General features: G+C 38.1%; 3 protein-coding genes across 3 annotated transcripts in view; all 3 read left to right on the forward strand.

Moving 5' to 3' along the window:
- Nucleotides 1-195: 195 nt before the first annotated feature.
- On the forward strand, nt 196-4,937 carry LOC126409985 (uncharacterized). The gene is made up of 4 exons (XM_050077271.1): nt 196-1,843; nt 3,186-3,277; nt 3,487-3,600; nt 4,644-4,937. Exons 1-4 carry the CDS (start codon nt 1,735-1,737, stop codon nt 4,875-4,877), a joined length of 549 nt encoding a protein of 182 aa, XP_049933228.1. The 5' UTR covers nt 196-1,734; the 3' UTR covers nt 4,878-4,937.
- A 7,384-nt stretch (nt 4,938-12,321) lies between these two features.
- On the forward strand, nt 12,322-23,439 carry LOC116252096 (uncharacterized). Its single transcript, XM_031626156.2, has 23 exons — nt 12,322-12,452; nt 13,581-13,891; nt 14,020-14,088; nt 14,160-14,297; nt 14,410-14,527; nt 15,051-15,133; nt 16,038-16,133; nt 16,476-16,644; nt 16,756-16,898; nt 16,981-17,067; nt 17,198-17,383; nt 18,285-18,452; nt 18,953-19,073; nt 19,159-19,228; nt 19,420-19,507; nt 19,586-19,706; nt 19,938-20,131; nt 20,521-20,629; nt 20,825-20,986; nt 21,622-21,724; nt 22,102-22,275; nt 22,364-22,509; nt 23,018-23,439. Exons 2-23 carry the CDS (start codon nt 13,622-13,624, stop codon nt 23,206-23,208), a joined length of 3,006 nt encoding a protein of 1,001 aa, XP_031482016.1. The 5' UTR covers nt 12,322-12,452; nt 13,581-13,621; the 3' UTR covers nt 23,209-23,439.
- The window catches only part of LOC116252095 (uncharacterized), a 28,803-nt gene continuing 16,673 nt past the window's right edge, over nt 12,322-24,451 (forward strand). Inside the window, exon 1 of the mRNA XM_050077270.1 lies at nt 12,322-12,452. The gene's annotated coding sequence lies outside the window, so the exon portion shown is untranslated. The remainder of the gene's footprint in view (nt 12,453-24,451) is intronic.

Consider the following 24,451-nt stretch of genomic DNA (forward strand, 5'->3'; position numbering starts at 1 on the left):
GATTAATGAATATGTTGCCGAAGTGGATCGACTTTGTGATGAAATGTCAATGTTTAGGTTGTTTCATTTTTTTAATCTGTTGGCTAGTTTCATGCACCACCTTGATGCTCTTTTGAGTAAATCGTGGGAATTTTTAAAATTTCGGACGAATTCTTTTGATAAAGGGAGGGTCTATTAGAAATAAGGAAAAACTACATACATTTCCTTTGAAAGGAAGAAGGTTAAAAGAGAAAAAAATAAAAGAACGCCATGCAGAGGCCCCCAAAAATTTTGTACAAATTTGCATAAAAATAAAGTAAAAATAATAAATATCCGTTTTCTGCCACATAGCTGCTTTTGTCTAGCAAGCTCTGGAGGCGCGGGTCTTGGCATCGGAGTGTTACCAATTATGAGGATTGGCTTATGATCTTCCTGCTAACAAAGTTTGAGTCCCTTCATTTCACAAAAGAAAAGGAAGAACCACAAAGCGAAAACAGAATTAAGAATTTGGAGGGCAGCCTTTCGTTGATTTTTCTCTGCATAAACTTTGAATTTGAATTGCCATCACTTCAACAGTTTCTTCCTTAGTAGAGCAACTGCCTTTGAGGTAAGAGACCTGACCATTCTTGCACTTCTAACAGTTTACTTTTTATACAAGTTACGGTTCTTTTTACATTGAGTTCTCACTTATATGCAATTTGATACCTTTGTTCCTACTTTATCGAGCTTGACAAATTCATCCCCAACACTTCAGCCATGATTAGCAGCCTCGCATTGCCATATGCATGATAAGATGTGTTTAATCATTTGAACAATGCTTGTGTAGTGGTAGGCTTAACTATAAAAGCTAATTCAGAATTTTTAACTGAAGGCTAGTGGTGGATTTGTCAATAGCAATGAGGTAGCTTTTCAACAAGATCCTATTGATCATGTAAGCATGATAATGGGTTTTCTAAGAAGATATCCCAAACTGCGTTTAAAAATTAAAGGAGGATCTCTCGGACAAAACATGGAGATATCATTTGGGAGGAAGCCCTAAAGAGAAATTGTTTTGGCTTCTAATGCCTTGAGTAGGGCCATGGGATAAGGTGGGACATAAGTAGGACTACTTAAAATATCATATCAAATTGTAGAACGTTCTCTCGGCAACTTAGCATATCGATTCCATCAAAACTAGGCTTTTTACCATATTAACCAGGTCGATTCCTTTTTTTTTTTACTACAAAGAATCCAATGCGAAACCTTTTCTCTTTGTACTTATTTGATTCAGATTTATCCCTCGAATTGAAGCTAGGAATACCCCTTAATTTGGCAATAGGTTTTTTGTGATTCATATTATCAAAAGTTTAATAAAATTGTGCAGTTTTTTTTTTTTTTTGCTATAGATCAAAGTTTTACTTCAAGAAAATTCATTTTTGTTTTACTTGAAGAAAATTTACAATTCATGAATCGAACCTGAGTCGCATCAAGGTCCCGCCTCGTCCTCCAAGTCTGAGACAACAGGATGTTGACCTGGTCAAGCATCCGACTCCCTCTCTCGTGAGCCGTCAACCTCACCAACAGGAACGCTACATATGGAGAACGGACGACGAAAAAAAACGAGGGAAAGAATGAGACCAAAGGCGGTTGGGCATTCTCCTCCTCCATGGACGCGTTGAGAAGAAGTGAAGTGGGGAGGCGTCCTTTCTCTCAGAGGCTGCTGCAGGCTGAGTCCCTCTCTCTCTTCGCAGAGGCCGTCCATCTGGTGTTCTCCCGATGGACCGCCCTGCGCTTCGCTGTCCACAACGATGGGGTGGTGGCAACTCCCGCCAGAAATCTGACCAATTGGTCCAATACCTCGTCTCCTGGTTTGTTTCCTCAAATGGTAAATATGTTCTTCCTTCTCTCTACATGCGAATGCCTATTCCTGTTTTTTTCTGCTTGGTTGCTGGCGTGATTATGTTGTGTGACTACCTCTTTCCTATCTCATTTTTCTCCTTCGTATGTTCGTGAATGATTTTTTGTTGGTTTGGGGAAGTTGACGATAATGATGTGATTGATTTTTGGTTTATGTGTTGGAGATAGCTCAGTTGATGATGCATTGTCACGGTCCCTCTTCTTTTTAATATTTGGATACGTATGTTGTACCTAATCTGGTGTGTGATGTTCAAAGCATCTGAAGAAGCATTTGAAGTATTTGGTGAGATATGAATGGGCTCATAATCTGGGAGTCTTTTTCTGTGCATCACAGAGATATATTTGAAGATCCGGAGCCTATTTCTTCATCAGATCAACTTATTTATTGAATTATGCTTGTTTTGTCAAGATTCCGATCACTTGCAATACTTGTGACTGTATCATGCCACTTTCTTCCATCATTAATAATATTCAAGCGTACTTCCGAAGATATATATATATATATATATATATATATATATATATATATATATATATATATATATATATATATATATATATATATATATATATTCAAAGGATAAGCAAAACGGTAGAAGAACGTACCCTTTCTGGAGTGAAGAAAAACCAAGGAGGTGAGTGCGTCAAGTTCTTCGCATATGATCTATAAAGGCAAAATTTTCTTACTTTTGATCTTCTCAAGGCATCGGTCTGGAAGACCTTTAAGGAAAAAATGACAAGGGTGAGCCAACTACCAAGCTTAGCGGGGATGACAACATGGGACAGAGGGTCGTTTTTTTTACTCATGCATAGAAATTTTAAGAACGAATTACTGCTAGGGTAATCTGAAACAGGCCGAAAGCCTAAAAGAAGTATAATTTGAGTTGAATTACCGTGAACATGTTTGTTTGTATAGGATCCAAGAATTTGCTAATCTTGAAGCCCTTAGACTTTTTCTATTTTCATTATCTTTTGATGCATTTAAATGAAAGTATGAATTAAAGTACAATAATGCATGAATTGGACATTTTGGCTGCAAAACAAGCAGCTCAGACTTTGTTTTGTCTGGAAGGTTGAGTACTCCGAAAGGGACCAACCCTCTTCCTGTTTACAATGTTGCTTTATCCAACTTGAGAAATGACTTCACATCTTTGGATTAAATTAGAAACTTTTCCCATATGAGATGCCCAATTCATTCATCTGGTTGGTCAGACCTAGATTTTGAGCTAAGCAGATATGTATTGATTTCATTTGCTTGATACCAGGACGCCAGAGAGAATATGAACATTTTGTTTTCTCTTCGTTTTCAGCTCCCATTCATATGCACGAGTTGGAAATGGTTCTTGATGAGAAGACAGTGCTTTGTTTCAATACAGAAATTGAAGATGGTAGTGTTGAGGAGGTATGGATATTCTGAAGCATTTCCTTCTGCAGGGTTAAACTTCTCTGGATTATTCTCTACTACAAAGCTCTTATGTGGCTGTCTTATTCTTTCTAATTAAAGTTTCATAGTTACTATGACTGTTGTGTGTGTGGTTGCCTTGAAAAGTCTCATCTATGTGCATCCAACTGTCCTCATTGGTTATTTGGTTATGACTTATGATGTTGCAGGTGGTGGAACAATTAATGATTGTACGTGAAGATTGTCTTGAAGGGAATTATGACTCGGTGTCTAAGCTGACGGACCTTTGCATGGAATGGCAGCAAATTTTTCAAAGCAAAGAGGTAAGTTTTTTCAACTCATTGGTTATGGAAATGATTCCCTTCTCTCTCTCTCTCTCTCTCTATATATATATATATATATATATATATATATATATATATAAAATCTTTTATGGAAGTCATGAGGTTGAAATAGGGAACACATTTGTAATTTAAGTGGCTTGTTACAGTCAAAGAAGTCCATCTATTAATGGTTTTGCTTAGGATGTGTCGTCACACCAAGACTTTGTCAGGCTCTTGCGGGTATTAGTTGAAGGTGAGACAGCTGCTTTTAGGATTGGAGAAGTTAGACAAGTTGATCATATGTTCTGACTGAACTGCATCACAATCAGCTTGGTACAAACACATTGGCCTAGGAAATGCATGAACAGAAAGAACGCTTGTTTTACTAGAGGTTCTTCTATCTCGAACAATTAACATGAATTGACCTCGAAGGTGTGAGCTGTCTTTTTGTGCTTCCATTAAACAAGCACGTCTGTCTGATTTAAGCCAATAAATCAGTGGTACCTTCTTGGTAAGAGGGAAAGTTTTTTGTGTATGTTAACATAGTAAAGATCAGTAGAAGGAACTCCATTCAGTTAGTCTCAAATGCTATCTGTTCTTTGCTGGATCTTTGATTCTAAGTTTTGGATTGTCATATTTTCTGGGCTCAATTTAACATCATCTTAGGTAAGTGCATCACATTTTCAATTGAGTGATGCCTCTTGGAGCTGTTGTCTGATTGTAAGATAAGCAGGCTTTTATAGGGAAGGAGCATATTAGCTGCCCATTAGGTCCAACTTCCGACTCATCTTTGAATACATCTCCCATGAGCTTTGTTGCATCAAGTGAGATAGAATATACCCAACTGTTGCATTACTTAGGAAAGAAAAGTGGTTTAAATATTTCGTGGCCTGGGTTCCGTTTGAACTGTAGTAGCTGAACATTAGCTGCTGGCTGATTTAATCATTAAAGTATGTAATGGTAATTGGCAAGTATCTGGTGTTCAACTCACTTTCTCACCTTCTTTGTGCTTATAGTTTTGACACATGATCTCCTTGTGCCAGTTGTTTGACAGGAATGCTGATGGAAGTTCTGACGAGGAATATGAGCCGGCAGTAGATGAGGAATTGGATCCGCTGCAAGATGGGCCAGGAGATGTTGATAAATGGCCTGTTATTTCCGCAAGGTTAGGGCATTTGCCTGATTGCGGTCTTCAAAGCACGCACCATGCTTTGATGGAGGATAGTTGTCTTCTCCATCAAGTCAACATGAGTATATTTCTGCCCAATGAACGTTAATGGAGAAATATATGAATATGATAAAAGCGAAAGTGAATTTGGCCGAATTCATGGCCTCAACTATAGTGCACGTGATTAGCGTAGTTTCACCAAACGAGAGGATCGCGTGTCGCATTTTCTCTTCTTGTCTGTCGCGTCTTTTCGCAGTTTTCGAAGGGACCAGCTTTCACCGGAATCATTGGGTTAAGGCGCATCCATCTGGTCTCGGAAGGAATTTGGGTTGAATTTCCTGCAGTTTTTGGGAAGTTCATCTTTCTCCTCCGTTTCTTTGGAATCGCAGGTGCTTGTTCTGAAATTTCCTACTTATTCGTTAGGTGATTGTTGGATTAACGCGGGAAACTGGAAGCACAAGACCATGAGGTTTTGGTGGCCATTCGTTCTTCCTATCTTGTGTTTGATGCAGTTTTTCATGCGACTTGGAGAGAATTCGAAAAGACCTCAGATTCGAATCGGGTAACCATATCTTCATTTTCAGATGTTCACATGTTTGGATTTGAAATAGGATGACATATATTTGAATTTGAATTAGGATTTGAATATGAACAAAGAAAAGCTATGAATCTGAATTTTATATTCATATCTGAATCTCAATCTGGCGTATTTTCAAAATGTAAGAATATTCGTTATTGTTATCTAACACTAAATCTGAATCTGAATCCAAATTCAATGGGATATTTATGTATGTCAGAATCTGGTCAGATATCATTTATTAAATTTAAATTCTATCAGATCGCTTAATCAGATATTATTTTTTTTTTATGTCTAATTTTTCAATGGATATCATATTCAAATTGAATATAAGCATCCCTGTCAGACTAGGGGTTTAGATTTGCACCTTTTCAGCTCCGGATAATATGAGGAAAATGGAGTGAAATTCCTGAACTTTGTCGTCTATAATTGACGTTTGTAATTGAAGGAGACCATGTTCTGGCTTTGGGATCTAAAATCTCAATCTTATGCGCTCTTATACCGTTTTTGGGATCTAACATGTAACCATTTAAAATTTGTACATTTTGAATGCACGTGATTCAACTTTGCACTTACCGATGTAAAAAGTTGGAATGCGATGTAACAAAGCACAGCACAGTGTATTTCAGAAGTAAAATTTTCATTTTTTTTTTCTCGAGAAACGTGATCATGATCCTAGAAGGTAGTTATAGTGTCTTCAATCAGTTTATTTGGATGCATGAGAAGGACCTTCTAGTCTATAAAATTTCAAAAACTTTACACCACTGATAAATTTTATCCCTATATGAATGAAAGAGGAATTTGCTAGAAGCACAAAAAGGTTGGTCAATAAATGCAAAGTGTCTTGCGCGATTGTATTGCTTCTGATCCATTCTTCCATCATTTATAGGGTAATTCACGTCTAAAATTCCATACCGAGGGAGGGGTTCTTCAGAGCTGTTCTTCGCTCCAATTGCAGTTTTCCACCAGCAATGGCATCTCTCTCTCTCTCTCACACTCACACACACACACAGAGACACACATACATGCTTTGCTTGTGGCTTGCCTGTCCATCTCCTCCGGCGCCTGCTGATGCCATATGACAAGAACCAGGAGGAGGAGAACCCGTGCCAAGGGCAGTACCAGACAATGTGATTCCCGAACAACGATCAGAGTACTTGGCGCACCCGGAGACAGGAGTATTCGGACCACCACTGGAGGGGAGCCAGGGAATTATGCCTCCCGGCAACCTCAGCACCGGTGCCGAGTGACTGAGCTACTCTCCAATCTCCCCCGGTAAGCAGGCTCCCTGCGGTGGTGAAGTTAGAAAAATTTCTACAGTTACACTCAATTCACAAATTTCTGTATATAACAAAGCACATATTTTACGATGTTAATGTGATAATACAAAAAAACATTGAGGTGCTGGAATGGGCCAGCCCATTTGTGCCTCCGCCTTCGCTTTGTTATATTTGCAACACTTGAATCATACACTCTTTTGAAATAATTCAACACGTTAGGTACGTTCTTAGATTCTTTGTAAAAGGTAAAGAGTCATTGCTAAATTGATAGAAATAATGATCTCATGAGGTTTCAAATTAGTAACGGAGAATAATTTGGGTGATCTTAATATTAATTAATGTCCAAAGGTTAGCTAAATATGGTGCGACGATCACCTATCGTCAGTCATTTCTCCAAATCTGAAACTCGAATGCTTTTTCCTTAGGGCATCGCCATTTTGTCGATCTGACTATATTACGATATAATGGATCATGAAGCAATACAAGGGTCCGGTTATCGCTTATCGGTGGCTATTTGCGAACTGTTAAAGGATATGCTCTTAGGCTTATAATTATCTGCATGTACATTAAACTCATGGTAAGTTTAATATGAAGTAATTTGAGTAATGGTCTAATGGATCCTCTCAACATATTTAAAAGAGATTTGATGGCGCTACCGGAGCTCAAGTTGTGTACATCATTGTATAAACTAATAAAAAGATGGCATGCATTATTTGCTTGACGATATGTTAAAGAAATGATTCAAAAAGTCGAATCAGAGAATAATTTTCAATGGAATCGAAGCAAGCTCAAGTGCTTGTATTGCAAGAAAACAGGTCATGTTCGAGAGAAATGATGGGTGCTTGTTGGCAAGCCCGTGAAAGAAAAAACACCGTCTTCACATGCTGATATTGCCAACTTTGTTACCAAAGATGATTTAGAGATATTCTTTCAGAAGTTCTCTAACACTAATCTTATCTCCTCTCATCCTATTGGTAAATCTATAGAAGGTAAGGATCATGGCCTCTTTGCTCATCCCAGTAATTCTGTTTCGGTAATTGATACCGGCACGACTGATCACATGACAAATGATTAATCAATATTGACAGATATTGATAAAGACAAGAAAAATTCTAATTTTTCGGCTGATGGGTCATATACTACTGTAGAGGGTACTGGTGAACTCTCTTTCTTTGAAAATGGCCAGCCGGCTAACGTTCTGTATGTTCCCAAGCTCCCTACCAACTTGATATCTGTTCGTAAAATCACCAAAACTTCTAATTGTCTGGCTGTTTTTTCTCTCAATAATGTGATTTTTTAGGATTTGGAAACAAAGAGGGAGATTGGTAGAGGTCATGAGCACAATGAGCTGTATGTGATGGAGCCTTGTGGAGAAAATAATAGGGTATCAAAAATGGCATGCCAAACTTGCACACATATCTGACAAGAGCATAAAGATGCTAGTCCTGAACCTCATTGTAGATGGATGCTTGTGAATCGTCAACTCTTTGAATTGGTGGACTCTGATGTTTGGAGTCATATGTGGGATATGGGTACTATGTATCTTTCTTGGATGATAAAGCTTATATGTCATGGATATTCTCTTTTTGAAAGAAAAGTGAAGTTTTTTAATTTTTTCAAGAATATTATAACATGGTGTGCACTCAATGTGGAGGGAAAATTAAAAAAGTGTGGTCTTAAAACGGTGGGGAGAATGTAAATCAAAATTGTGATGAGTTTATGAAAAGAAAAGGGATACAACCTTAGCTTAGTGCTGGTAGCAAAATCAAGTCGTAGAAAGGAAAAATAGAAGCTCCTTACCATTGCCCTTTCTCTCATAATTTTTATGAATGTTCATCCATGTTTTTGGGCAGACGCTATTGGTATCATTTGTTATCTTGCTAATAGAATACCAAACTCAAGTATTGAAAATCGTATTCCTCTTGAGTTGCTTCTTTAGAGAGTTTTTTTCTATCTGGTGCATAAAGTTTTTCAGATGCAAGTGTTTTGCGCAAAGACAAGAAAATTCAGAAATAAACTTGAAAAACAAGTTTTGAAATGCATTTTCTTTAGATATTCAAGCAGGAAAAAGGAGTACAAGTGTCTTGATCCAAGCTTGAAAAGGTTATTTGTAACTCATGATGTAAATTCTTTTGAGAATGAGCCTCACTAGGAGGTATCAATCCAGGGGCAGAATAAAGTTTCGCACCTAAATCGACCATTGATCCTGCTCTTCCTTTAGTTGATATATTTGAAAACTCCTCCAAATTACCAAAACCAAAAACGTCACCCACCAGTGATCTTGTTGTACCTAAAAATTAAAACCGAATAAATGGTCATCAATTACCCCAATCCAGAGGTCAACTTGTCCCTCCAACCCACCATCTAAGATATTAGTGACTTCTATACCTACCTATCAACCCAATACAACCATTCCATAGATAATTTTTTTACTCTTGACACCATAACCAATCCACACATGTCCTATATGTTGAACACTTATTCTCACCTTGAGCCTCAAACCTATAAAGAAGCTTTAGAAGCCCAAATTGACAAAAAACTATGAAAGAAGAGTTGCTAGCTTTAGAAAAAAATCAAACATGGGATTTGGTTTTGCTGCCAATAGAAAAAAGGTTGTCGGGTAGGTGACATGATAAAATACTGCACTAGTGATAAAATAGTTGAACAATACAAGGCTCGCTTGGTAGTTAAAGGTTTCACTCAAATAGAAGTAGTCGTCTACAATGAGACCTTTGCTCCATTCGCCAAGATGAACACCATACGGATCCTCCTCTTTGTAGCATCCAACAAAAATGCAAACTTGCTCGACTTGACATTAAAAATGTTTTCCTTCATGGAAAACTTAAAGAGGAAGTGTACATACAAGTTCCTCTAAAAGTGAAAAATGAAAAAAGATATGTCTACAAGCTTAATAAGACCCTATAAGACCTACAACAATCTCCTAAGGCATGGTCTTCACGCTTAACTGAGGTCTTATTAATATTAGCTTTAGGTGAATCACTGCAAATTACACTATGTTTACTGCTACTCGATCTTCAAAGACAATCATTTTACTTTTGCAAGTAGATGATATTGTAGTGATAGGGAATGATGGAAAGTTCATAACATAAGTAAAGTCTTATGTCAACAAACTATATGAAATTTGCTAAAGTAAAGTCCTTTGAGGTATTTTTTGAGCATCGAAGTGGTGCATTCTGGACATGGAGGTTTTATATGCTAAAGAAAATACATCCTTGATCTCCTGAAGGAGGCATAGCAATTAGGTGCTCAGACCGTGGATGCCTTTCTTGAGATGAACTGGAAATTAAAGAAAGATAAGGGAGAAAAGATTGAAAATATTCAAAGCTACTCATGCAGTTAGTCTTATAAGTCAGTTCATGCATAAACCACTGCCAAGTCATCTTGATTCCTCCCATAAGATCCTGAGGTACTTGAGAGGGATTCCAGGGAAAGGAATTTTGATGAAACATGACCACACAATGGAAGTGATTGGCATTGTGATGTCGACTGGGCTGGTAATCTAAATAGCAAAAACCCTACATCAAGCTACTGTGTTATTGTGGGAGGGAATTTGGTGACTTGAAAAGGTAAAAAACAGTTGGTTGTGGCCCGATCAAGTGTAGAGACAAAATATAGGGCTATGACTTCATGTACATGTGAGTTAATATGAGTTAAAACACTGCTAAAAGACATGAGCATTGAAATAAAGGAATATGTGAAGCTGATGTGTGACAATATGGTAGCTATATGCATAGGAGCTAATCCAATCTTTCAATGAGCATACCAAACATATTGAAGTTGATTGTCATCTTATGAAACAAAATATTCAAGATGAAACTATTCAAACACCACATGTTAAAAGTGAGTTTTAATTGGTTGATATCCTTACAAGGTCGCTTGGTAGAGATCAACATACTTACATTCTCATATTGATATTTGCTCATCAACTTGAGGGAGATACTGTTTGTGCCGTCGAGATAATAATTGATCAACTGCCAAAATGACAATTCAGAGAATCAGCTATTTTTGAGAGGAGATAATAATTGATCGGTTTCATAATCTCCCGGCTCTTTGTGGGATTCACAAAAATCTATTAGATTTTGTGAAGCTACCTCTGCCTCAAGCTAGAGGCCTAGGTCGGACATGGATCCGATCATCTAGTTCTTGCACCAGTATTTTGCAAATCCCATTAGATCTGTACTCTCATGGATCCTGTGCAATTTGGAAGCCTAGTAGTGGGGGCAGGTAAGATGCGTCCTCTGTCCTTCCCATTCCAACTAGGGAGAAAAAAAATGATCAAATGAGAAAAAAGAGGAAGATAAGGAAATCAATCTTCAATTGCCATTGAACATTAAACAGAGCTTCCCGACAACTTGTTATGCTGCAGACATGGAAAACCATCAGATTGTAGTTTGGGGGCATTTTTGTCATTTTACAAAAAAAATTATTTCCACTTTCACCCTTATAAGAAGGGGTTTTTTATGTAGCCTTCTAGGGCATTTTGGTAATTAATTTTCTGCTTCTAACATGCAAAAACATATATATGAGCTCCCCAACTAATTCCTCTACCTGCCAATGGCGGCTAAGGTGATTTGAATATCAAATTGAAAAATGGTACTAGCAGCAACTTGCAAATTAATTTAAGGGAACAGCATGAAAGGAAAAATATTAGATTATCAGAAACTTTGTGGAATTAGGTGGAACCGAAAGCTAGAAGAAAGTCGATTAAACAAATTTTGGAAGTGGGGTTGGGTTTCATAAAAACTTGAAAAAATGAACTTGGTGGAAGCGTTTCAAATAAAGAGCATATTCGTTTTTGATAACTTAGAAAAATGGTTTAAAATTTGCCTATACATTTAAATATTTTATTCAAAGTGAAACAATTCTAAAAAATGGAACGCAAGAAATGAGATGCACTGGTGACATCCTCTCTCAAACTAGACAATTTTGATGATGTGTTTATTCACGTCTCACTTGAGTGTCTCAAACACACTCTAAAGATGCAGCTTAATTAAATTGTAGATATATCTCATCTATATTTTTTTTCCCCAAAAACGAATACAATAAAAACAGAGCAAATGATGGTCTTTGTCGTCTACCGTGATCAATGGTGCCACCATTCGTCTCTCCCACTTTATATATATATATATATATATATATAAAAGAAATTAAAAACAATGACCCTGGCCATCCAAAATAACCCAGCTCACTCATCCTTCATGAAAAATAATTGAAGAGAAAAAAAAGGAAAATATGATGAGTATCTTCATCATCCATAATTAGTTCACACTTTTTTTTTTAAATTTTTTTTCTCAAAAATCCATCTGGATGAATCTGATGGCTGTTATGAGTGAGCTGGTCAGTCATGATTTAAGTTGTCATATAATTTGTAAACACTATTTTCATGTTTTTAAGAGCATATTCCTCTTTCTCTATCTCTCTCTCATTTTTTGCGTTCTTAGTGACTACTTGCTCCGGCTACTTGCCACTCAATTTTATGGGGTAGGAACTCATATTACCTTGAAATGAGGTCCGCTTGTAAAATTGTAGATACAAAATGGGTTCTAAATGAAAGTATTCCTACCAGCGGGAAGAATTAGAAGGGCCGTTGACAAATATTTGGTGCAATCATCTTCTTCTCCTCAGTCGACGGCTTCTTCTTGTCCGAGCTCTTCCATTTTATGCGTCCGTTTCCGCCACGCTCCTCCATCTTGTACGTGTCTGTGCTTCAGGCGGCGGTGCTCACTTGTGAAAGATATCGTGATCTTGAACCGGAGTCCCTTCGGTTGCTTTTGTTTTCCGCTGGACAATGCGTGATCTCCTAAGGGTCTCGGTTTTGCTGCTTCCCATTTGTTATTCGAATGGATTTGGTTGCTTTGTTGTTGCGAATTGCGATATCCTTTCTTTGGAACAAAGTGGTTTCGGAGTATATCGGGAAACCTGATCCTACCTGCCTCTTCTTCCTCTTCTTCTTTCTTTTGGCTTGACTGATTTTTTTTAACAAAATTCCGTATGGATGATTGGTAGGCCAGTTCTCCAAGTACTTATTCTTCTTTTCTTCCAAAATCTGGGTAGTCATTGTTAAGAAACGGTTCTGCAACATTTACATTGCTTCTAGTCGATTGCGTTTGTACAAAATTTATGGCTACAACGCTGTCTACATCATTGAGTGGAACTGCATTTAATCTTCTCCGTTTCCAGGATTTGAAGTTCATCACCCGATTTGAGTAGACATAAGGTTATTCTGAGTCTGGTTATCTCTGCACTAGCTAAACAACGGAAGCCTTTAACAATTTTTGGGTTGCTGATGATGTTCATGTTCGTAGCTAACTTGCCTTAGTGTCTCTAAAGATATTGTATGTTTGTGCGTGCAAATATGCAGGGTAATATTTAGTTATGTACAGCAGGGGTATATAGATCTTTGAAGATAATCTTTCAAGCAGTTTCACAGTTTAAGGCTAACAATTCAAACTTTAGTTATCACCTGCTTTTGAGACAACCACAAATATATCCTAAGCCACAAAAGTGAAGCATTCGCTTCATACATGCTAGAAATTATATTTTTATGGATGTTGATAAAAAAAATTTGCAATAAAACGTAAACCATTACAACCGCATAAGCATTCTTGGCATCAAGTTATGGAAGAATTTGTATTTTGCTTGAATTTCTGGATCTATATGGAAGGTTATGTTCTGGAGAGTTCCTAGAGTTTTTCATTGAAATGATTAGTTCTGCATTACATGAAGTACATAACTAGTTTTTAAGTTGCTTGATATGTTAAGGATATGAATATCTTTTAAGTTTTGAGTAATGATCGTTATGTTTAATAGCTTACCTCTTGCTTAAATGCCAAGCTGTTATCGTAATTGTCTCAAAGTGTTACTAATATGTGACCAGTCTGAGAAATGGAATATCAAATTCAACAAAGTGCCTGACATGAACTTTTGTCTGCAGAATCAGATCTTAGAAAAGCAGCGAGAAGACTGAAAAATTTGATGAAAGCAGATTTGTTGATGCCTAGGATGGCTAAACATGAATGTGAAATGAATGCAACAGAGAATAAGCCTAAAAGGATGGTTTGCCAGCCTATTATTGGGGAGGGAATTTTTAGATTTGATTGTTCTGAGCATGCAAGGGATGCATCATATCCTAGTTTTTCATTTGCTAATGTTAAAGATAGAGAAGCGGGTATCACAACGTGCAGGTCACCTGAATATATTCCAGTTTACCTGCATTCAAATGGTCAACAGATTGTTACGGTCAAGGTCTGCAGCCATTCTCTCCAATAGGACCAATACATCAATCAAGTTCTTTGTCATTATTTAACTGTATTCCGTCTGCATATATTTGGATCATGAATTGAGATTTGTTTTTTCTTTCCACTTTTCTAAAGCTTCCAGTTGGAACTTTTTTCTATGGGACTGGAGAAGTAAGTGGGCCACTAGAACGAACTGGGAAAAGAGTAAGAAAAATACAATTTTAAGTGCATCGATTTTACTAGCGTTAACTGCCTAAATTGTGATCATGTTTCAGGTGTTTACATGGAACACCAATGCGTTTGGTTATGGATCAGGAACTACATCATTGTACCAATCACATCCTTGGGTCCTAGCTCTTCTTCCAAGTGGAGATGCCTATGGAATTCTTGCTGATACAACTTATCGCTGCGAGGTCTATTTTGTATTTTCGTTCTACTCAAGGCTGTAACTTCATACTTCATAGAAGATCCAAAATTTTGACCCTTTCTATGCATTTCTTAGGTAGTTTGCAACTCCCTTTGCAGGTTGATCTATGTGAAGCATCAATGATAAGATTCGTGGCTCCTGCTGTGTATCCTGTTGTGACATTTGGCCCATTTGCATCTCCTTACCAAATTTTGGCATCTCTGTATCATGCAATTGGTAAATAGGCTTTCATTGATTTGCCAGGCTCCATCATATATTTCTGACAGAAAGTAAACATATAATTTGATTCTTATTTAGCATTTTCATAGTTGGTCAGTATGGATCCTTGCATTTGAAACAATTTTTTAGCACTGAAGAAATTGCATGTCTCCAGTGTAAGGTATCTCATAGAATTTTCATTATTCTGCTAAATTACAGCTTATAATAGCTTGAGTTGTATGTCATTCATGTTTTCAGCCTTCATGTGGGATGTGGATTTGCAGCGCTACCCGCTTGAGGGATTGCAAGACCTGTACGCTAGCCCATCTTAGGTTGTAAACGGGATTGGATTAATCCCAATTTTGACAAGCTTGATCTAACTAGATGAGGTGATGAGTTGGTCAAGTGAAGACCGTATAAATTGGTGATATGATTGTGAACTTAGCCAAATCAACTTCTTGGCTAATCCGATCAAATATTGTTGTTCTTGTTCCAAGCTACTGATGTATGTTGTATCTTTTTAACTTTACCCGTTCTACAGGAAATGTGTTTATGCCACCAAAGTGGTCTTTAGGCTATCATCAATGCCGTTACAGTTATGACTCGGATGAGAGGGTCCTTAAGGTAGGTAAAATTTTCTTGCCAATGTGCACATTCATGCATTAAAACAATTTAATACAAATTGAATAGTTGAAATAACTATACTTGTTGCTTCACATGAACATTCGAGGAAAAACATTTACATTGGACACCTAAAGAGGACATCATCTAATTCTAACACATCCTTTTCATGTTCAGAACGTGTTATTTATGCATAAATTGAAGAAATATTTTCCAACCGCTAGTAAGCTCGAGCTTGACTAAAAAGAAACCAACAATTATTGGTTGCAAATGTGTCACCTTCTTTTTGGTTACATTGCCTCCTGTCTAACTGCTTGTAAGCTAGTTTGACTAGCAATTTAGAGCTACCACGTCCTAAGAGCTAATAATCTAGTAAAAAATGAGCTTTTGATAGAAAATACCAAGCAAAAAAAAAGAAAAAAGAAAAAATTAGCTTATGCTTCAAGCATAGTCTATCTGATCTAGTAAGTCCTAGCAAGTGTACTTTTGCCTCATAATTGCAAAAAGCACAATTTTGTTACACTGTACCTTTAATATAAGGAAGTAGTTAAGACGAGTATTTGAAATTATTCTTTAGGGGAGCACCATGTTTCATGAATCTGTCCCAACCTTTAGGGCAGATTCATGGAACACTTGCTTTCCAAACAATGCAGCATTTCTGCTACCTAGGAGATTACTGAGAGTACAACATGAATCTTATCGGACTCCGACAGTGGTTACTGGGAAATGCTGATTGCTGAAAACATAATGCCTTTGACAGTGGTGCTAGGAACAGGTTCTGCATTTGGTTGTTGGTTTTCGATTTAGAAACAGTGTTGTATTAGAAGTGCATCCTTCACCGTCAGATCTTTGGACATCTACTGTACCCGTCTTTGTTTTGCATTCACTCTCTTCTTGGCATGCGCAGGTGGCCAAAACATTTCGTGAAAAAGGTATCCCTTGTGATGTCATGTGGATGGACATTGACTACATGGATAGCTTCCGCTGTTTTACCTTTGATCAAGTATGCTGTTCTTTTCATCTACCCATTTTGATAAAAGCCATCGTTCGGCTATAAATTTTCAAACTCTGTTTCTGGAGTACTTTTATCCACTTGAACCCACCTTCTGCCATTGCACCGGAAGGCAGTGAGCCAATGACCTGCCACATGCGTTTGATATTTACTATAATCTGTCTTTAATGGTTATTGGTGTTTTTGTGTCCATAAGATGGTATTTTATTATTATGTTCTGTGATGTTTCAGTTTTAGTTATTTTCTCTGCAGCTTCTTGTAATCCATACAAGAAATTTGTTGAGAAGATTTAACATCTAAATGTCTGATTTTTTTCTTCAATTTTCTTGCCAGGAGCGTTTCGCAGATCCAAAGTCTTTGGTGGATAAGCTCCATACGAGTGGCTTCAAAGCCATCTGGATCCTTGATCCAGGCATTAAATGTGAGGAAGGTTATTCTGTTTATGATAGTGGCTGCGAGAATGACGTCTGGGTCTTGCAAGCAGATGGGAAACCTTTTGTTGGTAATGTCACATAAATGCGTGGGCTTTTCCTGTACGTTTACGCTGTGGACCAAGAAATGTCTGTTGTTTGTTGCATGTTGCTCGATATTATCTCTCGTACGTACTGTGTAGGTGAGGTGTGGCCAGCACAGAGCGTCTTTCCTGATTTTACGCAAGCAAAAGTACGTCACTGGTGGGCTAACTTGGTTAAGGATTTTATCTGTAATGGTGCTGATGGCATATGGAATGACAGGAATGAGCCCGATATCCCTAAGGTGATATTGTTACCGTGCTTCACACTTTTGGGCAGTTTTGAAGATTACATTTTTCCCATACCGATTTCTTTCCTTTATTCAGGTTATAACAAAAACTATGCCAGAGAGCAACATCCATAGGGGGGATAATGAGCTCGGGGGATGGCAGAGCCACTCACATTATCACAATGTAAATCCTGTAACCTTAAGATGGAATGGTCCAGTCAACTGGAACATAAGCCTATAATCCTTTTCTGATGCTGATATGTATATATACCGATGCAGGTGTTTATGTGTTCTAACAGCTTAGTTATGTACAGGTTTATGGAATGTTGATGGCAAAGTCTACATATGAAGGAATGAAATTGGCTACCAGAAAGAAGCGGCCTTTCGTTCTAACAAGGGCTGGTTATATTGGCAGCCAAAGATATGCTGCTACATGGACTGGAGACAACCTCTCCACTTGGGAGCACTTGCACATGAGCATACAGATGGTTCTTTCCTTGGTAAGTGCGGATCATAATGAACTATCCCAGATACCATGTTGAATACTCTACTGACCACACTGCCAGATGACAAGATATCCCCGTCTCCGGGGAAAATTCTCCCGGTGAACGACCTTCCTAGTACGTGCTGGACGTTGGCACGAGAGCTACTTTAAATGAGACTGGACGAAGTGCGTCAATTTCTTTTTCTATGCAGAAAAAAACTGAAGCCTAACACCGCAAAGATCAAAAGTGATAAGAAATGACACGTGTTCGCCAAATTGAATCAGACAGATGATACAAGGAGATAAATGATACATGATACATGACGGAAACTTACTCAATAGGCTCTCTAGGACCTACATTTTGGGCTGGAGAAAATGATACATGACTCGAGCCTTGACCGCGTGTGTTGCGAGCGACCATAAACGTTAAAAAATCCCCATGTAATGCATCACCCTTCCTATCATGTCTTGAATAGGTTGAACAAAATCTTAACGAATTTTTATACAGGGGCAACAGTTTAAGTTAATTATCTGATAGTTGAGTATGTTTCTTTCATCGGCTGTGGTTTTGACAATGAAGTTCTCAAGAATTTTTTGTTCAAGGCCAATAAGAGCTCGCTTTATCTGGTCAGCGGTTCCAGTTTAAGAACTGCAAGTTGAACAGGTGAAAATATTTCTCTTAGCATAACCTGGCATTTATCCATCTGATTCCCTGCTTGCAACCCCACCACTGCCCACAAAAAAAAAAAAAAAGAAAAAAAAAGGAAAAGGAAAAATGAAAGAAAAAATGTCCTTCAGAACCATGTTATATGGGTTTTTGTTACTTGTATATTTGAGTTGGTTTTTCTGATCACAATGGAAGAAGAAATTATATAAAGCACACAAGTTCTGTTTCTACTTTCTCCTCTCCTGTTTAGGGGCTAAGTGGACAGCCATTAGCAGGACCGGATATTGGTGGTTTTGGTGGGAATGCAACACCAAGGCTTTTTGGAAGGTGGATGGGGATCGCTGCCATGTTTCCGTTCTGTCGTGGACATACAGACTCTGGAACTATCGATCACGAACCATGGGCTTTTGGCCAAGAGGTTTGTCCTGAGTTCATACTATTTTAAGGCTAGTCCATGACTGCATTATTTATTTCACTTTCTTAATTGTCTATCGAGTGAAACGCTACTCCTTCCGTCAAAAACAAAGCCTGTCTGGCCACATGGATCAGTTACTGTTTCTTGGGATATCAAGCTGCACTTCATTTATTAAGCGCAGGGTTCTTAAAAAAACTAATCAACTTTCACAACTTTTATGATCATAATGTGATTTAGTGGACCGAAAGCTACGTCCAAAATGATAATTAAAATCGTAAAAGAGATCTTCCATGGCATCTATTATACGGTTTCTTATGTTTGGCTTGCGGTACTTTAGGTAATGTTTATTTCTTTTGTTAATTCACGAAGTGATTTTTACATTATCTTTGCATTGGTCTTGTTCCTTTCTACATATTCCTCATTTTCATTTTGTTTTCTCCTCTTTTCTTTGTTTGTGATAAGCTTGCTGTGACAGAAAACTAACTCATTTTGTTATCTTCTAGTGTGAGGAAGTGTGCCGCTTGGCACTGTTGAGGCGCTACCAGCTTCTACCATACATTTATACTCTGTTTTACATGTCTCATACGAAGGGTGCTCCTGTTGTTGCTCCAATTTTTTTTGCAGGTATAATCAGCGATTTCAGGAAGCTTTTTTTGGCACCTGATGCTGTGGAACTATGTAGATCTAATGGAACTTTCTTCTTTTGCAGATTCTAAGGACAAGAATTTGAGGAAAATTGAAAACGAATTTCTTTTGGGATCTATATTAGTATGTGCTAGGTATCGCCCTTCTGTTCATTTCAGACGCATGAGATACTGCTTATATCCTGATAACTGATCTTGTGCAAGTTCCTTTTATGTAAACCTCGTAGAACTGATTTGCAGTTACTTTTTCATCTGAGTTCTTGTCTGTGGCCTTATTTTAGTTTCAATGTAGAAAGTAACACTATCTCTCTTGGTACAAAATGCAGCACTCTACCAGACAAAGGATCGAACCAGATACAGTTTGTCCTGCCAAAGGGAAGTTGGTTGCAGTTTGATTTTGGGGATTCACATCCTGTAAGTGTTTCCAGTTGATTGGGAAAGTTAAGCTATCGGTGATTCTGATACTTTTCTGGCGTTTCTTGAACAATGCAGGATTTGCCTCTGTTGTATCTACAAGGTGGATCAATTGTTCCTGTAGGTCGTCCCATTCAGTACGTTGGGGAAGAAAGCCTATCGGATGACTTAATTCTCATCATAGCCTTGGATGAACACGGTAAACTTGAGAGTTGTTTTACAAATTTATCTTGTTCCTCTCTGTACTTGTGCTGATTGATCATTTTTTCAAAATCCTAACTACTCTTAGGTGTGAATATTACTTTGTTTGAAGATCTCTTTTTGTTTGACATGAAAGGGACATCATTGGCCTTAGTATATGGGTACAACCTGTTTCTGAACCTTAACCTCTGTCTTTAAGTGTGACCTAGAGCTGTATCTTGCCCAACAGGAAAAGCAAATGGCATCCTATACGAGGATGCTGGCGACGGATATGATTTCTGTGAGGGCGAATTCCTTCTATCTTATTATGAGGCCGAACTTAAATCTTCAGTCGTTACGGTCAGAGTATCCAGAAGCGAAGGGTCATGGAGAAGACCACGACGTGCTTTGCTTGTCCATTTATTGTTGGGCTTTGGAGCAAAGGTAGGTTCTGATTTTCAAACTGCGTTCAGTGGGTGGGAACTGCTTGAAATTCGCAAATATCGGCAATATTTAAAAAATTTATAGCGATAATATCACAAAACATTTGAAAAAGGAACTTTTATCGCACTATTTCTGGTATATTGACATTCCAATTTCAAGCAAAGACATCATGCCATCTTTTTGATATTTAATGACTATGTTGAACTTGCATGAATGTTTCATACCAAAATTAGTAAAGAAGCCATTATTTCATGAAAATTTTTAATCATTCTTTTATGTGTTTAAAATTTTAAATTTCTCAGGTTTTTCTGAGAATAAATTTCTTATTAATGCCCGTGACAACTCTCGCCCAACGCTAGTATGCTAAGAAAATTAGTTGCCTCTTGCAGGTTGACGCTGTTGGTGTGGATGGAGAAGAATTGGACATAGTTATGCCACCAGCTTCTGAGATCTCCAGCTTATTAGCTGAAGCCGAAAGCCGGTATAGAGCGATGATGGGTATGCTGCTGCTTTCTTCCCATTTTAGGTAGTTATATGACATGTTTCATCCGGTCCTCACTTCCTTCGTGAAGTTACGAAATTTGTCCTTCTAGCCTTTACGTTCTGAATTGTTCTTGCTTTTCCAATTTCCAATACTTAGTTTGTAGCTACTTTATGGATTTTTATTCAACTTCTGGCTGCCATTTTATGCAGAAAGTGCCAACCCAATTCCAGATTCTCAGCCTCCGGAGCTTCTTCTATGCAAAGGAACAGAATTGTCGAGGATTCCTGTTGAACTCGAGAGCAGTGATTGGGTACTTCATATAGTCCCTTGGATTGGGGGTAGAATAATCTCCATGTTGCATGCTCCTTCTGGTATGGTTCATATTTCTACATATGATGGACTTTAGGATGAGCTCCTGCTGTAGACTAGTCTCTATTTCCATGCTAGTGCTGGTATAATTTGTGCATATATCTACATATGACGGACTTCATGATGAGCTCCTGCTTAATCTCCCCGTCCATGCTAGTTCTGGTATAATTCGTGTATCCATTTACTATGCAACCCATTACGTCGTGTTATCTCTCCATTACTGAAGCATTTCGACTACATATTAGTCAAATGCCAAACCCTGGTAAAATTTTATGAACGTAAAAAGGAAGAAAATTGATGGCTGCAATTTTATGGCGACGAGGGGATGGGTTTGCAAACCAACCACACATCTGGCACATCAAAATGCACTAAGAACCTGCCCAACCTGCACGGACTTGGATTGCCGGTGTGCAGTTTGGGTTATCTTGGACCATGAAAATCTAGTCCTGACAATTCGTGGTGTTATTTTTCTTACGTCGTGCAAAGTTGGTTTCGACCCTTAACTAATTGTCTAAACTTGTTTTCCTTGTCTCTAAAAGCCTCTATCGACACGTTTTACTCAAAGAGTAGGCGACGTTGCGGCGCTTCCAAAACTCATGGATCCTGTTTAGCTTCTGATGAGCATCGTTTGCTGCAGGGAAGCAATGGCTTCAAGCTGAGATTGAAATTGGTGGATATGAAGAATATAGTGGAGTTGAATATCAGTCTGCTGGCCGCTCAGAGAAATACTCTGTAGTTGAGTGAGTTTTGAGCTCTGTTTTCTCTTATACATCATATCGAACTAAAAAAAGACCAGAAGTTTTTTCTGTAATCGTCCAATTGGCGCCTACTTTTTCACATACAAGTGTCTCCTCGTTCCGGTGACCTCAAAGCACATCCAGTTTCTGACCGCTTTCCTGATTGAACATGTCGACTCCTCGGTCCTTTGTTGCAAGACGGACCGGGGTTCTACATGAATTCAAGTTGGCTCATGTGTAAAACCACGAACCTCCTATGGCTGTCGTCATCCTCTGGCCCATTAATACTTTTTGCTGGTACCATCAAGGCTCCATTGACAAGGCATCTTCCTCGTATTACTTAGGTGAATCTGATTATTTGTGTTTTCAATTTTGAACAGGAGGAATCTTGAGCAGCCCGACGAGGAAGAAACCATCAGTTTAAAAGGCGATATTGGAGGCGGACTGGTTCTTCTCCGATGCATTTCACTTCCAAAAGAAAAACCAGAGGTTTTACGAATCAGCTCTAGAATCGTAGCAGAGAATCTTGATCCTGGTTCCGGAGGCTTCTCAAGGTATGAAAATTGGTTTTCTGTTCATCATATTGTGGTTCGTTATGAACGGTGAGAAGTTACTTGAAAAAGGTTTCCTTCTGGATATTAGGGTCGTTTGTCTGCGTGTGCATCCAACATTTACTGTTCAGCATCCGACGGAGGTTTATGTTGCATTCACTTCTATGGTTGGGTCTATGTTTGAATTTCGGCCGGAATCCGGTGACCTAACCTTTGAAGGAGACGGCCGTCCAAATGGTAAGTTTGTTACTGCTTCGATTATATAAGACAACTTTCAAACTTCGTTGATGCTTGAGGATCTTGGGTACGTAAATTTTCTGCGTTGTTCGTGTTCGACAAGGGTGTGCGTGGGGTCCTTTTATTTAGCTCCTGGATGAAGTAGCGTTTATGTGTTTCCGATTTTATCTTATTTTGTTAATTTTTTAATAGATGCAGCTAGAAACAGAAAGAAAGGGAAGAAGAAGAGAAAAATGGAAAAAAGTGAACAGAAGAGAGAAAAGAGAGAACAGGAGGTGGTATGCGAGAGAGAGAGAGAGAGGGTACCTTGTTCATCGTCACGTAGTTTTTAACTTTCCCGCCACGAGCGACTGCTACACGGAAAGAGAGTGGGATATTGTCGTTTCATCAAGGTCTTTCTGTGAAACTGTATATTTATCTGCCATGAAATCAGTATCTGCATGTTTCTGACTTTGCAATTTTGCTGCTTCCATTTCTTATTGCTATAATCTTACTGAAATTTCCACAGGAGAATGGATGCTGGTCGATCGACGTGCAGGTTTTGGTCTGGTTAACAGGTTTGATAAAGACGATGTGCAGAAATGCATGATTCGTTGGAGGACAGGTATTTGTAACTTGGAGCTTTTCTCTGCAGAAAGACCAGTTTCGAAGGATGCTCCCTTGCAAATTTCTCATGAATATGAGGTAATGCCTCTCTAGTTGAGAGAGAGCAATAAACATATTTTCAGTCAAGAACGAGTAATTAATGTTTGGGGCAACCTGCTCATTCATTTCTATGCATGTTTATTAAAGAATAAGGCCCTTCTTCTTTAGATACTGGGACCTAGCAGACATTTACTATTGATTTGTTGCTTACTCCTGTATCGCATTGTGAGCGGAGGTACTGGTATTTAGCTCATGATTTACTGCATGAGAAATTGAAAGTGGTTCTCATAATCCTCTTGTTTTGTTGATCAATGGGCCAATGATTTTGACGAAATCTCACACTATGAGAGATGTATGTGATAATCTTCAACAAAGAGACAGGATGATTAATGAATATGTTGCCGAAGTGGATCGACCTTGAGACGAAATGACAATGCTTGGACCGTTTCATTTCCTTCTTTCTTTATTTCTTTCATCTGTTGGCTAATTTCATGCATCACCGTGATGCTTTTTTGATTAAACCATGGGAATTACCTGACAGCTTAAAAATTTCGGATGAATTTTTACGATAAAGATGGGTCCTAAGTAAAAATAAAGAAAAACTCCATATATTTCCTTTGAAAGGAAGAAGAAAAGAGAAAAAAACAAAAGAATGCCAGGCCGAGGTTACCAAAAATTCTGATGTAACTTGCAAAAAATAAAGCAAAAATATTGAATGTTAACTGTCTTCTAAACATAGCTGCTTTTGTCTGGCAAGCTCTGGAGATGGGAGTGTTATCTATTTATGAGGATTGGCTTATGATCTTCCTGGCACCAAGGTTTGAGTCCCTCCATCTCACAAAAGAAAAGGAAGAACGACAAAGCTAGAGTAGAATTAAGAATTTGAAAGGCAGCATTTCGTTGATTTTTCTCTGCATAAGCTTTGAATTTGAGTCGCCATTACTTTTAACAGTTCTTCCTTAGACAGTAGAGCAACTACCATTGAGGTGAGAGACCTGACCATTCTTGCACTTTTAACAGTTTACTTTTTATAAAAGTTAGGGTTCTCACCTACATGCAATTGGACACTTCATTCCTACTTTATCAAGGTTGACGAATTCATCCTTAACACTTCAACCGTGATTAGGAGCTTCGCATTGCCATATGCATAATAAGATGTGGTTTATCATTTGACAAATGCTTGTGTAGTTTGGCAACCGGCTTTTTGTGATTCATATTATCAATTTTTAAATAAAATTATGAAGTTTTTTTTTCCTATAGGTCGAATTTTTACTTTAAGAAAAGGAAATTCATTTTT

This window comes from Nymphaea colorata, chromosome 4 (assembly GCF_008831285.2).
Source record: "Nymphaea colorata isolate Beijing-Zhang1983 chromosome 4, ASM883128v2, whole genome shotgun sequence".
Classification (NCBI taxonomy): domain Eukaryota; kingdom Viridiplantae; phylum Streptophyta; class Magnoliopsida; order Nymphaeales; family Nymphaeaceae; genus Nymphaea; species Nymphaea colorata.